This window comes from Siphateles boraxobius, unplaced genomic scaffold (genome assembly GCF_051911475.1).
Source record: "Siphateles boraxobius isolate OS27281-9 unplaced genomic scaffold, OSU_SipBor_1 73, whole genome shotgun sequence".
Classification (NCBI taxonomy): domain Eukaryota; kingdom Metazoa; phylum Chordata; class Actinopteri; order Cypriniformes; family Leuciscidae; genus Siphateles; species Siphateles boraxobius.
The window spans coordinates 646,199-663,761 of record NW_027509201.1 but is presented as its reverse complement, the minus strand read 5'-3'; the positions used below and the strand labels follow the sequence as shown (position 1 = coordinate 663,761).

The 17,563-nt window shown below is 32.6% G+C and overlaps 2 protein-coding genes across 5 annotated transcripts in view; both read right to left on the bottom strand.

Annotated features, from left to right (window-relative positions):
* mypn (myopalladin) overlaps nucleotides 1-10,971 on the bottom strand; it is a 48,479-nt gene extending 37,508 nt beyond the window's left edge. For 2 of the 4 annotated variants that reach the window (XM_077217356.1, XM_077217357.1), the window contains exons 1-4: nucleotides 10,850-10,971; nucleotides 8,641-8,863; nucleotides 8,487-8,607; nucleotides 3,980-4,882 (exon numbers count right to left, since the gene is read on the bottom strand). In XM_077217356.1, the coding sequence (XP_077073471.1) occupies nucleotides 3,980-4,878 (899 nt within the window). In that variant the 5' untranslated portion in view covers nucleotides 4,879-4,882; nucleotides 8,487-8,607; nucleotides 8,641-8,863; nucleotides 10,850-10,971. Of the gene's footprint in view, nucleotides 1-3,979; nucleotides 4,883-8,486; nucleotides 8,864-10,849 lie in introns of all 4 variants that reach the window. The other 2 variants (XM_077217355.1, XM_077217358.1) reach the window with 1 other exon arrangement.
* cacul1 (CDK2 associated cullin domain 1) lies at nucleotides 9,715-17,165 on the bottom strand. Its single transcript, XM_077217415.1, has 8 exons — nucleotides 16,814-17,165; nucleotides 16,151-16,277; nucleotides 15,961-16,063; nucleotides 14,448-14,543; nucleotides 14,261-14,363; nucleotides 13,095-13,184; nucleotides 11,916-12,054; nucleotides 9,715-11,396 (listed from the first exon to the last, which is right to left on the bottom strand). The coding sequence occupies exons 1-8, from the start codon at nucleotides 17,010-17,012 to the stop codon at nucleotides 11,357-11,359; spliced, it is 897 nt and encodes a 298-aa protein (XP_077073530.1). The 5' UTR covers nucleotides 17,013-17,165; the 3' UTR covers nucleotides 9,715-11,356.
* Between the last annotated feature and the right edge of the window lie 398 nt (nucleotides 17,166-17,563).

Here is a 17,563-nt window from a genome sequence, read left to right as displayed (position 1 = left end):
ATGCAAAAACGTTAAATTCATGATCAATTTATATTACGTTATTAAATGCAAAAATGTTAAAAGTATGATCAATTTATATTACGTTATTAAATGCAAAAATATTAAATGCATGATCAATTTATATGACGTTATTAAAAGCAAAAATATTAAATGCATGATCAATTTATATTAATTTATTAAATGCAAAAACGTTAAATTCATGATCAATTTATATTACGTTATTAAATGCAAAAACGTTAAATTCATGATCAATTTATATGACGTTATTAAATGCAAAAATGTTAAAAGTATGATCAATTTATATTACGTTATTAAATGCAAAAATATTAAATGCATGATCAATTTATATGACGTTATTAAAAGCAAAAATATTAAATGCATGATCAATTTATATTAATTTATTAAATGCAAAAACGTTAAATTCATGATCAATTTATATTACGTTATTAAATGCAAAAACGTTAAATGCATGATCAATTTATATGACGTTATTAAATGCAAAAATGTTAAAAGTATGATCAATTTATATGACGTTATTAAAAGCAAAAATATTAAATGCATGATCAATTTATATTAATTTATTAAATGCAAAAACGTTAAATTCATGATCAATTTATATTACGTTATTAAATGCAAAAACGTTAAATTCATGATCAATTTATATTACGTTATTAAATGCAAAAATGTTAAAAGTATGATCAATTTATATTACGTTATTAAATGCAAAAATATTAAATGCATGATCAATTTATATGACGTTATTAAAAGCAAAAATATTAAATGCATGATCAATTTATATTAATTTATTAAATGCAAAAACGTTAAATTCATGATCAATTTATATTACGTTATTAAATGCCAAAACGTTAAATGCATGATCAATTTATATGACGTTATTAAATGCAAAAATGTTAAAAGTATGATCAATTTATATTACGTTATTAAATGCAAAAATATTAAATGCATGATCAATTTATATGACGTTATTAAAAGCAAAAATATTAAATGCATGATCAATTTATATTAATTTATTAAATGCAAAAACGTTAAATTCATGATCAATTTATATGACGTTATTAAATGCAAAAACGTTAAATGCATAATCAATTTAAATAAAGTTATTAAAGTATTTAATGTTTTTTGCATTTCATAAGTTCAAATAAATTGATTGTGCATTTCATGTTTTTGTATATAATAACGTAATATAAATTGAGTCTTTTACACCATAACATATACCTTTCATCACACGGCAACACACACTGAGTTAAATCTTGACTTGAGTTTCTAGAGAAGCACAAGCTGAATATCATGGCTGGAGCCGCACATTTGCACAATCTGACTCATACAACTCTTTAAGGCTTTACAAGTTATGAGAGACTGAAAGATAATCGGTCTATAGAGTTCATCCAGCCTCAAGTCAGCAGGTAATGACGTAATGTTCAAAGTTTTTGATTTCTCCTCCTCTGCAATTACCTTACACATACAAAGTTTCATGAAAAACACACTTACTGTAAAATAATAAAGAAATCATTAAACTTATATTTACAGTCCAGTTCATATCAAAGTACAATGGGAACAGTGCTCTAGTTTACTAAAACTATTAAAAATAATTTCTTTCATTGAAACAATATGAGTATATTAGATACATAGATAGATATATAGAAGAGGTGAAACCTAAACAAATTAAAACATTTTTTTTTACATTTTTCCTATGCAAATAATTAAATTAAATAAGTTTAAGTACAAAAATTACTAAAATTGAAATGAAAATAAATTAAAGCTAAATATACATATTTAAAAAAACTAATATAATCACACGATAAAAGCACAACAAAATTGCTAAAAATAAAAAGTATTCAAAATATTAATAAATACTATGATAGTATATAGCATTGATATCCATCTGATAACAATAGAATATTATTTTGTAAGGAAGTGACACTCTTTCTTTCATTAAATGGGACAGAAAAGACATTCACTGTCCCGAGTAAACACTGCTGCAAATCGATCATATCTGCACTAATGTGCCCATGTAATATTTTGTTTACTCTTATACTCATTGGCTAACTGTGCTCTACTGAAGATGTAGGACATTAATTTCGCCTGCATTCTCATAGCATCATATTTCCAATGTGGCAAAATTAGAAAGGCTGAGCTCAGACTGCATGTTATACGCTCAGCTTTCACAAGACTTCTTTGTGCTTACAGCCAATGCATGAAAATTACTTATTATGGAATGTTTTTTATTTAAAGTCTGAAAAGAAGTGACTGTTTACAGATACTTCATTATTTGCAATATTATACTTTAATGTAATTTCTATTAAAAAAATTGTATGTCAAAATATTAGTAATAACAGTAACACTTTACAAGGTTTCATTTTTTAACACTAGTTAACATAAACTAACACTAAACAACGCTTCTAAAGAATTTATTAATCTTTAATAATACATGCACCATAAACTATCATGAACAGACAATGAAAAATAGTATTTTTTAGTAACTAAATTAACATTATTAACAAAGATTAATAAATGCTGTAAAACACATTGTTCATTGTTAGTTCATGTTAGCTAATGCATTGTTAACAAATGAGACCTTATTGTAAAGTGTAACTGAAATAACATTTTTAATTTGGAGAATTTAGAATTTAGTACATTTGAAATATATTAACTTGAAATAATAATAATATAATTCAACAGCAATAATCAAGTACTTTACATGTGATTTAGTAGGTTATTCAAAATAAGTGCACATAAACAAAAGATTATTAAAATGATTAACAATTTACTTTTTAATTTGCACTTTAATGTTCAGTGTGGTTCAATTCAGAACCTTAGTTCTCGACTTTTGCCAAAAAGGTTCTAAATAAAGATAATTGTTTTTAATGACTGTATAATACTTTCATGTTTAACGGGTTATACATTTTTTTCTACTGACAAAGAATGTTTACGAGCTGCTTTATTCATACAATTTTACTGAAATTAAAAATGAATTGTCTATATTTTAGACCTGATGGAATGTTTTTGGCGGGAAATTGCGTCACGCGTCACTCGTCTGTGCGTGACTCGTCATTTCCGTAAATAGAGTAAAGTTGCTCAGATGCATTGACGCGTGTCTAATGTGGGATTGTCAGGGGTTAGTTGTCACAACGAGAGAGAAAGATTGACATGGATCCGCTAAATCTCCGGGAAATCACTCGTTTTAAAACAAATGCTGAACAGAGGAGAGTGTGCTGGAGAAATAACCACAGTCAAGAAGAGCTGAAGCACAACCAAAACAATGTTCTTCCACAAAATGCATACGTTTTTGTTTTTTAACGCTAGAGGGCTAAAAGTTACCCTTAAAAGTCCCCATGTGGTGAAAATCCAGCTTTTAATTTTGTTTATATGTTATATGTTAATATGTGGTGTTTTTAATGTGAATTTACACATAATTTGTCTGAAAGCATAAGTCGACAGCATTGCTGAGTATTTTCTCCTTAAAACTGCAGTGAACCAAAGACAGTCTCAAAAACACGGTTTGAAATCGCTGGTGTTTCTGACGTCACAAACTACCTTGTAACCAATCAGATCAACGTGTGATCGTCAACGAGTGGATCTCTGAGTGAGTGAGTGAGTGGAGGCGGGGCTCATTTGCATATTCATAGAACCGTGTATACTGAACGAGGCAAGGGTGTCGAGTTACATTTAAAATATTTTAAGGCATGAAGAATATTTTCCAAGGAAATTGTTTAAATATATAATTTTGGGGATCAAAGATGAGTTTTACGGGATAGAATGATTGACTACAGGGTGGCTTTAAATAAAACTAAATCCAAAACAATGATTCCATGATTGGATCCCTAAAAAGGTTATATATATGAAGTGTTTCTTCTAAGAGTGTTTGCAGTTTCTGTGTGTCTGCTTTCTGCTTGAGCAATAGTAACAGTAATATTTGACCACTAATTACTGTACGTACACCAATAAAAGTGGAACTCACCGAACTTCAGGAGCAGGCAGTCCTCTGACGGTACAATCCAACTGGACTTTACTTCCCTCGGGAACCTCCCTGCTTTTGAGTTTCTGAATAAAGTGTGGAGGTTCACACACGGGTTCCTCCGCTTGTATCAGAGCCGGTGCTTCACACTCAGTTTCACATGATGGCTCCGGTTCCTCGGGCTCCTCGGGCTCCTCTGTGTCCATGACTTGATTGTTCTCCATCGGCTCCTCCATTTGTTGGTCAAGCAGAATCGGCCGTTCTCTGTCGTCAGCATTAATGGAGTACAAAGTGCCATCAAGTTGGGTTTTGTTCTGGTTTCGGCTCCGGTGCGCTTTGCAAGTACGAGGCCGAACTCGCTTCGAACTGTTGGACTTGAACAGAGACGAAAGCTCTTCTATGAAGTCAGCGGCCTTGTTGAGGAACTCCTTCTTGGATTGGGTTTCCAAGCCATAAGGAGCATTTCTTTGGGGTCTTTTGAAATCGGCCGCAGGTTCCCTGGACGTTCTGACGCTCCTATTCGTGTTTTCTTGGGTTGAAGGCTGGGTCGATTGACTCTCGGACACAACCTTGGTTTCTGGAGTGGGTTTGCTGGAGAAATGGCTCAATTGAGGGCATCTCTCCTCACGTTCTCCTGGATCATTGCTGATCGCTTTGCAGGCCAGATCCACACTCTTGTCCAGTTCTTCTTGGCTCAGGAAGGCAGAAAGGTCTGGAAACTGAGCGTCCACTTTCCCACCAGAATCATCCGGTTTCTCTTTGACCGTCCCGTACACCAGAAGTCGAGGCGCGTCGATTAGGCTGGGCTCGCCGTGTCTGTGATGGGCTCTGGCTTCGGATAAATAACTCTCTCGTAAGAGCTGAGACAAAGACGTGGGCTGATCCATGTTGTTCTCCTCCATGATGCTGGAAACACAATGACAAAGATTAAGAAAATTAAGGAACGTTTTTGGGTACATTTGGCAAAGTTGAAGCATAATATTTTTAAGTCCACCTGTAGTAATAATTGTAACACTTAAAATTCATCTTTGATCACCAAAATTAAACGTTTTTTCCTTGGGAAAAAATGCCTTAAAATACTTTTGAATGTAACTCGACACCCTTGCCTCATTTAGTATGCGTGGTTCTATGAATATGCAAATGGGCCCCGCCTCCACTCACTCACAGCAGCTCAGAGATCCACTCGTTGACATGGGATGTGTTTCCCTAAAGCTTGTACCCCAACTATGATCGCAAGTTACATCGTTATCAGCAGTTGAGTTCAACGAGTCGGTGTTTTCGGAAACCATCGTTCTAACGAACATTCGTAAACAACATCGCAGAGTTGTGTGTTTGGCTTGACAGCTCTCGGCCTGTGGTTAGAAGCAAAGTTTCTTGTTTGCATGACATGTGGACTCAATAAATCCTGATCTTGAGCAAAATGACATTCAGTACAATCTGTGTCTTTTATTTAGAATACATACAAATGTAATTTACATCTTAGTTTGTCAAGAGATTTAAAGTGTTGTTTTTGAAGAGTGCGCATGTGTGAACGTGATCTAGTACGAAAGAACGAGCCTATGATCGAATCTGGAAATAAAGCAGAATAACTGAGAAAAATGAGAATTAGTCCTCAGATGCCATGTCCGTAATTTATAGCAAAACATCTAGCATTAATTTGAACCCAATCTGATTCATTAAAATAATTATTACTCCAACACGTGCGTGACATCATAAACCAACGTGGATGAACGACCAATTTGCGATGATACGGTTTTGGGAAACAGTCGTGACTAGCTAGTTGATTTCTTCACCGATGCATCGCACTATGATAGTAAAGCAGCGAGTTACGTCGTTGTACGGGAAACGCACCCCTGATTGGTTACAAGGTAGTTTGTGACGTCAGAAACACCAGCGATTTCAAAGCGTGTTTTTGAGACTGTCTTTGGTTCACTGCAGTTTTAAGGAGAAAATACTCAGCAATGCTGTCGACTTATGAATTTACACATGGTTTGTCTTAAAGCGTATTAAAAACACCACAGACATATATAAACAACATTAAAAGCTGGATTTTCACAACAGGGGGATTTTAATGTCTTCTGCTAGGCCACTGTATATATATAACTGTCTAAAAGAGTAGTAGCTTTCAATAAATGAGTCTTAGATATCATGCCTACTTGTAGAAACTAATTCGGTTTACATGGAGCAATTCAAAATGTCTACAAAGAAATATCACATTGATATTAAATTTACACTGCAATCAGAGATGATACATATAAGTTTGTATTCATTTCCATGTCTTCTTCAGACCTGGGAATGACCATTATAAAATTTCCCTGATATTTTCAGGTGTTCTGTTAACTTCATGCATAACTTAAACATGCCATCAAACCTAATATAATTCCAGAAAAAAATGTAGTTATTAAAATTATGAAAACGCAGCTTAATTTGAAGCATTTCTTTTTGATGTTTTGGAGATTTTTGTGGCACTACAAACAGAACTCCTCTTAAAACATGAGATCAATTGACTCCTAAATATCTGATCAAAGAATTTCCATGACTTCTCCTGTTATTTTTGATAACTGGATATGGATTTTTTTAAATAATAATTTCTAACAAGACCGCAGTCAGAATTTTAGAGAGATGCACAAGAATAGAAAAAAAAAATCATATTCCTACAAGATTTCAATCATTTCCACGTCTTCACCGGCCTGGAAATAACAACTATAAAATATCCTGATATTTCCAGTTTTTTTATGACCGTAAGAACTAGCATACATGCAAAACATATTCAACGTAAACATTCCAAAGCTGGAAGAGTCCGGAAAGCAAACGCCATTTTCATGAAATGTATAAAAATGCAGCAATATTTCAAGCATCTGGTTTGGATGTTTTAGAAGTTTTTATGTCACAACAAACAGAATTATTTTTAATATTTAGAGTCCAATATCAAAACACACTCCCACTTTATATTAAGTGTCTATATCTATTACGTTATTAATCATTTGATGCAATACACTTTTACATTGTACCTGTACTTAAACCAATTACAGATGTAATTATATGTAGGTTTTTTTGTGTAATTACATGAATGATTACCACTTAACCAAACCTAGGTTACACTTTATTTTAAAGTGACGCAGTTACACGTTACTACATATACGTACTGTAGTATTAACAGTAAATTATGCATAATTACAATTAACAAACCCTAAAACAAACCCTAACTCTATAGTAAGTACATGTAGTTAACTAATATTACTCAGTACTTATTTGAGTGATTACAAAGTAACTACATCACTTTAAAATAGTGTAACCCAAACCGGTCCTAACGTTATCCGTATCCACCTCAATAACAGCAAAAGTGTTTCGCAATACAACATGAAAATAAGCATAATGTATGAAACATTCTTTTAGATGCAAATGTATACACATGAATACAGTATGTGTAGTAGGTGATAGTCTTAATAACCATGTCATGTATGCTGATGATTTAGTTATTCTCTCTTCTTATAGTGCTGGATTACAACAGTTCAAGCTATGGTGTGCATGATATTAAATTTAATGCTAAAAAGAGAGTGGTTATGATTGTTAAATACCAAAGAGGACCTTAAGCAAAAATGTCATTCTATACAGGTGACCAAGTATTAAACGTGGTAAATAAAGTAAAATACTTGGGTCACATCATTAAAATTTGAAATTTTTAATATATTTTGATTTCAATTATATATGTTAAAAGCTCTTTTTAGAGCTTAATGTTTTTCTCTTTATATGGCGCGTGTGTGGTGTAAATATAGTCAAGTTAAAATGATAATGTAGCGTTAAGCATTGGACAAGTGCAAGCCAAATGTTTGTATCTAATAATGCATGTGATTCAAAAATAGCATCATAATGGTCTTAAATACTATTACATTAAGTGATAAAAGGTATTTTCCCTGAAATGTAAGTTTGCATGTTTTTTTTAAAAAATAATATCTGTTCGTGAATGCATGTTTATATACTTTCTTTTTACTATTTGATATGGACCAAGGGGTCTGAAGTAAAGAATGACTTGAAATGAAAAGACACCCAGTTTAAAGTATGACCCAAAGCAAAGTCTGAGAAAGGTTTTGCCCTGTTGTTATTGAATCCAGAAACGGGATATGCCTGCAGATGCTCCTGACACTCAAATCAGAGACATTAACAGAAGCAGCGATGCCCTTCTAACAGACCTGTCCGGGCAGCTGGTGTGTGCATGAATCCGGAGCACACACACTCCAGCTAATTATAGTCAGAGCTCACTTTACATGAACAAAATACAACACGATAAATACAAACATCATATCGCTAGAGTCAGTCCATAAACTATTACATTAGATTCTATGCATATTTCTTGTGTACATGATTTTCTAGGAGGAACCGTTATGACACGCAAGTCTAAGATAGAAACTGTCTCTACAAACATCTATACAGAGTGAGTGTGTGCCTTTAAAATGTACTTGCATGCATTAAATGCAATGCACTGAGGTCATCAGATAACATTGTGCTTTACCTTTGACTTCAGTGTGTACGTTCTGCTCCACAAGTGTGTTGATCTAATGCAACTGCTTACAATCCACTGCAACTCCAGCTTTCCAGACGCCTGACGCTTCCTAGTCTTGAGGAAAGTGAACCTGGAGTTTTTCCTAGTCTTGAGGAAAGTGAACCTGGAGTTTTTCCTAGTCTTGAGGAAAGTTAACCTTGAGTTTCCAGCAGCAGCAGCAGCAGCAGCAGCGACGGCCTGTCCGGGAGACCTGTCACCATGAAGCAGAATCATCCGTCAGCGTGTCGGTGGCAGGTTATCAGGCGGGAGGTGGAGGGATTTGAAGCGTGTGCCAGGGAATGAGCCGTCCTCATTGGCCAGTGCCAGTCTGGTGCACCTACGACAGTCTGGAGGGCACAGAAGCAGTGCATTATGGGTGGTAACTGGAAATAATAGGGACATTTTTATGTTTGCATGCCAAGCACAGATGATTGCAAACATCAGATTGAAAACATTCATTGTCATTTGCATTAATAAAAATGAACCCTGTTTTGAGGACAATTAAGATTTTAAAGTATTTATGTATAATGCATTATAAAGGTTACGTTACATCTTTTCATAAATAAGTTAAAATCCATTATATTTGCAGACTGCTTGTTGTTTAAGTTTTTTAATTAGTGCTGGGCATCGATTAATCGCATCCAAAATAAAAGTTTGTGTTTACATAATATATGTGTGTGTACTGTGTATAATTATTTTGTAAATATAAATAGACAGACGCATGTATATATTTTAGAAATATTTGCATGTATATACTGTGTATATTTAAATACATCATATATATTATATATAAATATTTTATATATAAATAAAAACATTTTCTTAAATATAAATGCGTGCGTGTATATTTATATATACAATAAAATTATACACAGAAAACACAAAAAATATTATGTAAACACAAACTTTTATTTTGGATGTGATTAATCGTTGCCCAGCACTAGTTTTAATGCATTACACTTACTTTCTAAACATTAGATAACAATTATTCACGAGATCATACGATGCATTACAAGACATTATTAATGCATTAAAATATTTTATAATACACTATATTTGAAGGGTTTAGGTAAAGTCTTTTGCATTGTGACATTACTGTGTTTACCATCAAATTCTCATTATTGCAATGAGAAAAACACAATTACAATCATGCTTTTAGATTCTAACTATAAAATAAAAGAAACAGACCAGATCAAACTTTTTGGTGATACCTGTTTATTTTCAAGTGTTCCGCTTGCCGTTTTACTCTTTTCATACATTGTTTAGTAATGAAATTATCTTTGAAAAGATTATTTTACAGGGTTGACTTTAGTTGAACTGTTTTTAAGATGAGTAAAACAGGAATTACCCATAACTCTCTGAATATTGTGATCAATATGTTTTGCTACTCACTTTAAAAAATATTTTCTACTAATTATATTATATAATGCTTGAATATACTTCATATATATTCAAATATTTAACTAGTGATCTTTTTAGCATTATATCATTTAATACTGTTTGTTATTGACTTAACTGAACAATAGTTTCAGTGTCATGTATTTATTCTAGATGAATTACGAGCAGCCCTTTATTTTACACCTGGATTTCAGAAGTCCTTTATATCGGCTGCTTTTCACATCTATTCTGGTTCCAGGTTAAAATGTGTGACTTTTATGGAAGCACATTTCTTCAAAATTATGAAATGAAAAGTCAAAGTTATGAAATTAAAGTAATAATGATGAGATTAAAAGTTGAATATGATGTAGTAACATTTTATCTCAATAATAACTTCTCATAATTTTGACTGTGTATGACAATTTCGATTTAAGACTATTTATTTCATAATTATGACTTCAGCTCTTAATTTTGACAAAGAATGACAATTTTGACTTTTTAAGTCATAATTTTGACCTTTTATCTCAGTTATGAATTTTTATCTCAGAATTTTGACTTAGAATGCCAATTTTGACTTTTTATCTCAGTTATGAATTTTTATCTCAGAATTTTGACTTAGAATGCCAATTTTGACTTTTTATGTAATAATTACCACAGCATAATTTATTTTTATGTGGCGGAAATGGGCTTCCATAACTATTAGATTATCTACTGATGCAAAAAGAAAAATCTGCAGTTGTCATTAAAAGAATGATGATTTACATATCACATTTCACTTAAAAAGTCTAAAAGAAAGAAAAGCAAATAGCCAAAGGCACGTCATTATTAGGTAATACGGTCGTCAAATAAAAGTGTGTCAAACCAAATAGAACTCTGTTAACTACAGTAGTGATCCTAAAATAAAATAAAAACTTTGCATCTTAAAATAAGTAGGTATTAATCTGGATTCTGAATACCTTCAGTCATCACTTGGCAAAACATCCAACATCACGTTTCTTCAGACTAACGGCGGTCACATTATAACACGCATAAAACCATCCATTCTGAGACAACCGGATGATTTCACCAAGGGAAAAATAACTTACAAGTAGAAAGAGAAAACAGCCTGCATGATTGGACAAATCAACCGGGAAACATGATGAATTCTGTGAAGCAAATCCAGAACAAGAGAAAAGAGCATTTCCATAAATCCAGCTCCTGTATAACTGGACAGTGTCTCCACACACACACACACGCACATGCGCACACACACACGCACGCACTCACACGCACCCACACACACAAAAAACAAGGCCATAGTGATGCTGCTCATGCTTGTGTAGTTCTGTAATGCTTTTGAGAATCCTCAAAATATCCGAGAATTCCCAAAGGACTGTATGAAGCGTCTCTGCGTCAGATAAAGTCTGTTCGGACACGTTTGAGTCTTTCAGTTCACTGAAGTACTGTAAAAATCCACTTCACTGTCACGATTCTTCACTCGCCCGCTTCCGAGACTGATCGCCCCTGCAAAACAACGGCTCAGGTCAAGCTAGTCATATTATATGAAAGTAATAAAATGCCATACGTTTTTGAAGCAAAAAAGCTTGTTGAATTGCACTGCTTGAAAAAATATGCATCGCATTAACCGTGCTTGCATTTTAGTGCATTGCATTTTTAGGGCTTGCATTTTTAATGGGCTGAAATTAAACATGGTTGTATATTTAAGCTGTGAATATTTTCACGTTGAACGTCTTCATTATTAAAAATTCAATAATCCATATTCACCTTTCAGATTTCACTTCCAAAATATTAATTCCGTTTAAAAATACAACCTATAATATTCAACAGGCAACATTCGGTCCATTAAAAATGCAAGCCCTAAAATACAATCCATTAAAATACAAGCACGATTAATGCAATGCATTTTTTTTTTCCCCAGTAGTGCAATTCAACAAGCTTTTTTGTTGCATTATTTTTTGCATTATTTTATTTCCATAATATTATTAGCACAATTTGCAGACATAACCAGAGGTGATGCGTTACCTGGAGAAGCCGTTCTGACAGAGCTCCATCTGCAGCTTCTGGTCTTGAGCCGCGTAATACTCCAGCTGAGACTCCAGAGCCGGAGGGGCGATCTGAGGAATGAATCTGGAAAACAGCGCCGGAGCGAGAGGGACCCAGTCTGTGCGGAAAAACATACGGCTATAATGACATCTTCACTGTCATACTACTGTCCTGCATTTTATAAAGAAATTATATGCAAGAGGTCGAAATCTTTGGCTTGAATGTCATTTGAATTGTTTCCAAAGTGAACAAATTTGTGATTATTGTGCATTCAGAATGATTAAAACTTTGAACCGTGTTTTGATTCAGTGAGAATCAAATGTATATATACGTGTGTGTTTATATACATATATGTCTGTGCGTGTATACTGTATATGTATTTTTTTTTTCCACTGAATTAAAACTGTTCAGTTTGAATCATTCTGAATGCACATTATATATGCTGAATCCACACACACACACACACATACATATACAGTATATATACATATACACACACACATATATATATATATATATATATATATATATAAAGGCTGTCAAGCGATTAACTTTTTTATCTAATTTATTACACAATGTGGTAATTAATCACATCAAATTAGCAGAGAAATCACCTGCAAAAGATAATTTAAAGTCATTATTGTGTTAAATGAGAAAAGCATTAATATACAGTAGTCAACATTTGAAGTGGATCAAAAAAGTTTCAAAATCATCAAAGTTTTCCTAAGAGAAGAACGGGTATTGTTTAAAATTCATGTATAACTTTGATGAAATGTTTTTGATCCACTTCAAATGTTGACCAGGATTTTTGGTTGAACTACACCTTTAATAGGTTTTTTGTTAATACAGAATTTTTTTCTCTTTAATGAAATCATACTCTAAATAAGAAACGTGGTATTGCGCTCGTTACCCACATGATATTGCATGAAACACAAACGTCACTGACACAAAACACAACCACTGAAGCTCAGTTCAGGACGCATTGCTTCTGTCCAGGTATAACGGTCTCTAATCACATGATTTTAGCCCCCATTTTCACTCGCCGACAGTTTTGTGGAGATCGCTGACAAATGCCTGAAATCTTAGGCAATGCGATGCTCGTTCACGTGAGAAACAGTGGTGTAGTGTGTATTACTAAAGCAGTCAAACAAATCGTACCTGGCCGGAGGGTGTAAAGGCCTTTCACAACACTCTCCATAGTCGATGGTTTGACTAGAAATGGCATGGAATGAGCCTTTTTAAGAAGAGCTGAGAGAAAAAATTAAACACTTTAATTAATGTACACTGCCGTTCAAAAGCTGTTATTGGTTGAAAAGATTTTCCTTCTGTCTCTTCTGCTCACCAAGGCTGCATTTATTTGATTTAAAATACAAAAAAACAGTATTATTGTTAAATATTATGACAAATTAAAATAACCGTTTTCTATTTTAATATATTTCAAAATGTTATTTATTCCTGTGATCAAAGCTGAATTTTCAGCATCATTACTCCAGTCTTCAGTGTCACATGATCCTTCAGAAATCACTATAATATGATGATTTGATGCTCAAGAAACATTTATGATTATTATCAGTGTTGAAAACAGTTGTGTACGATGTTTTTTCAGGATTATTTAATGAATAGAAAGTTCAAAAGAACAGCATTTATCTGAAATAGAATCTTTTGTAACATTATAAATTTCTTTACTGTAACTTTTGATCAATACTTTTATTCATCAAGGATGAATTAAATTGATTTCTTTTACCCCCCCCCCCCCCCAAAAAAAAATAAATAAAATAAAAAATCATACTGACCCCAAACATTTGAACGGCAGTGTTTAATGTTACAAAATTTTTCTATTTCATATAAATGCTGTTCTTTTTAACTTTCTATTTGTCAAATAATCCTGATATAAAAATGTAAATAACTGTTTTCAACATTGATAATAATCATAAATGTTTCTTGAGCATCAGATCATCATATTATAGTGATTTCTGAAGGATCATGTGACACTGAAGACTGGAGTAATGATGCTGAAAATTCAGCTTTGATCACAGGAATAAATTACACTTTACTATATATTCACATAGAATTGTAATAATTTTTCACAATATTTCAGTTTTTTTTTTTGTATTTTATATCAAATAAATGCAGCCTTGGTGAGCAGAAGAGACTTCTTTTAAAAACGTTAAAAATCTTACCGATCCAAAACTTTTGAACGGCAGCGTATTTGCAAAGTTCCAATGAGAATGTGATAAAATTGCATTTCTTCTTTACACTCCACAAAATCATTGTCCAGTAATATAAATAACTCTGACGCAACAAATCTTGAGGAACACACTCACGCAGTAACACGCTGACATGCTTCTCTGCCACATGATCTGAGAAAAGCTTCATGAGATCGTCCCGCAGATCTCGGTTCAGCTTCGTTTCAATGTAGAACTTGTTCTTTAACAAAGTTATGTTCAAAGGCAGATGCATTAATAGAGAATTCAAATGATGTGATAAGATCGAATCCAAAATCGATGTTACCATATAGATGAAGACGGGAACGATGCAGTGAAGGGCGGCGGTGTACTGAGTCAGAGCCACGTTGAAGTTTTCAATCAAATGTTCTGGAGGACTGGCCTTTACAAGAGAAGAGATGAACAGCAGTTTTATTAGCATTCTCTGATCAGAGTTTCATTACGACTACTGGCCCTTTTCAGGCCCTGCACTCCAAAAATACAAATTCTACATAAAAAAGTATGGAAATATTAATAGAATTAATAAAATGAAAACTTTATACGTTTAAATGAAAAAAGAAATTTTATTAACATTATAAATGCATTTTGTATTTATTATAAAAAAAATTATTACAAAAAAAAACTGAATTACAAATGTATTAAAAATATTAATAAAATAGAAAATAAATAAAAAGTATTTTTTATGGAGACATTTATAATTACACATCATTTAATTTAAGCATGTATTTTTATTTTTCTAAAAACAAAAAAAATAAATTAAAAGTCTTAATAAAATAATGTAATTTTAAATGTGTTAATAAAAACTAATTTTAAAATAGTTATTCATGCATGTATTATTTTGCTGCTTTTATTTAAAATTACTAGGGCTGGAAAAAGATTAATCGCGATTAATCGCATCCAAAATAAAAGTTTGTGTTTACATAATATATGTGTGTGCACTGTGTATAATTATTTTGTATATATAAATACACACATGCATGTATACATATAAGAAAAAAATGTTATTTATATATAAAAAATTTATATTTATATATAAAATTAATTATAAATAAATATATACAGTATATACATGCAAATATTTCTTAAATATATACATGCATGTGTGTGTATTTATATATATACAAAATAATTATACACAGTGCACACACATATATTATGTAAACACAAACTTTTATTTTGGATGCGATTAATCGCGATTAATCTTTTCCCAGCCCTAAAAATTACATTTTGCCATGTATACAAATTTGTTATATTAAAATGTAATTAAAAATGACTTTAAAAATTATATTTATGCATGCATTATTTTGGTTCTTTAAAAATCTTAAAATCATATTGTGCCATGTATAAAAAAAAATATTATTTTAAAAGCAAAAAAAATCTTTACAAATATATTTATGCATGTATTATTTTGCTTCTTATATCTAAAATATATATTGTGCCATGTATAAAAATGTGTTATTTGAAATGCAATACAAATAGTCTTTAAACAATTTATTTATGCACATATTATTTAGCTTCTTTTATTTTAAACTGTATTTTGTCATGTATAAAAAGTCATTTGAAATGTGTTAGTAAAAAAAAAAGACCTTTAAAAAAATTATAATTATGTATTATGCATATATATGCATGTAGTACTTTGCTTCTTTAACCTAAAAATCATATCTTGCCATGTAAATCAATGTAAAAAAAATCACAAACACTTCATTTGAATGTAAAAGAATGATTTCAGCGTCGCAGTATGTGTTTTAAAGATGGACTTTAATAGTTTCTAACAGGTTTAGATGTGTGGATGCACTGACCTGAAGCTCAGAAGACATTTGTTCTAGATGAGACGTGATCTTCCACATCAGGTCATTGTAGAGCAGCTCTGAGTGCTGTTGGCACACGCACTTATAAACGTGACTGGATGAGGAGAAAGCAGAAATATGCATGAACTAAAAAACAAACCCGAGCACATGTTCGATTGCTTGAACTGGAAGGAGCAGTGACCTGTAGATCTGTTCGTATGAGATGGAGATGTGCTCCAGTGGGCTTTGAGTGAGCAGATGCTCAATGGCTCTCTCTAGTTTTGGCCAGTAAACGGTCCTGTAATCTTCTGCTGTCATCGCGTTCAGGACTACACACATGAACACAGGGTCAAACCTACAGGAGCAACTCACACATGATAATAAACTACGTTTAATAAACTACTCTTCTCTACCTCACACAAATATAAGTATTCGGCAGTACCGACCCATGGTGCTTAAATAATACAGTATTCAGTGCGATGGTATTATCATGAGGTAATATGCTACTATAGTAATACTTCTGATGCCATGTTTTTGGACATAGCAATATTTTTTTTAGACATGGAAACAAGGCAATAACATGATAAAAAATAATAATAATAATACTATATATATATATATATATATAAAGATTGTCCATTTTAATTGTTTGATGAATAGAATATCAAATAATTTTAAGATGTTTATATTAATTCTTTCTTTCTTCTTTGATGTATTTATGGCTAAAGTTACGGGTTTGGGACATGTTCTTGCCAGTATCTTGAAATAAATACCATGCAACATGAATTTTAGTAGCATGGTATATATCATCAGACACGGTATTGTAAAGTCAGTCAGTTATTGGGACTCAAGAGTTGTAACTCACGGAACTTGGAGGCCGCGGAGTTCAGGAGCAGCGCGGAGCCGTGAGTCGCAGAGGTGCCCGAACTATCGGACTCACTACTGGAGTCATCATCCACACACACCTGCGCAGGTGAACACACACTCACACACACTCCCTCACCGCCACAGTTATGATTATCATCCTCAATCCCGCCCAGCGGCTCCTCCTCCATCTCCTCCATCACTGACACAACTCTAACAGTCCATGTCAGATCAAATCTCCTTCAGCTGATCGATGATCCACGCATATTTACTTCAGTTTCGCTCCTGTTTATTTTGTTGTCAATCTGAGGCGAGATGCGACACGGACTTCCGTTATACGGCGGATGCGTCAAAACAACAGTTATGTCAAAATAAGAGTCCACGGTCTATAGATAAAATATCTATTTTTATTTAAAATATTTAAGGAAATATCGATTGATTGTGTAGCATAATACCACAGTAAAAAATTCTCGCTATTCTTTAAACATAAACATTTGACATATTGTGCTCTCTACTAACACTTTTCTGACTTTAATTTAATAAATGATATACATGATTCGACATACCTGCATTATCAAATTTGGGTGGTGCTCTTAAGCTATTTATAAACATTCCACTTGCTTTATATTTTATTTACTTTACCTGGAACATAAATATATATAAAACTGGTCATATTTAATCTAAAACGATATATTCAAATAGCTGGTTTTCTGTCAAAACAAAGCTGCAAAGTCAGTTATTTGATCAAGGA

What these genes read in the sequence shown, in the direction of transcription:
- cacul1 (XM_077217415.1), bottom strand. Translation starts at nt 17,012, where the DNA reads ATGGAGGAGATGGAGGAGGAGCCGCTGGGCGGGATTGAGGATGATAAT. An exon ending in AAATGTCTTCTGAGCTTCAG is followed by an intron (nt 14,544 to 15,960) that starts GTCAGTGCATCC and finishes TCTCTTGTAAAG; the next exon opens with GCCAGTCCTCCAGAACATTT. An exon ending in GCATGTCAGCGTGTTACTGC is followed by an intron (nt 13,185 to 14,260) that starts GTGAGTGTGTTC and finishes TTTTTCTCTCAG; the next exon opens with CTCTTCTTAAAAAGGCTCAT.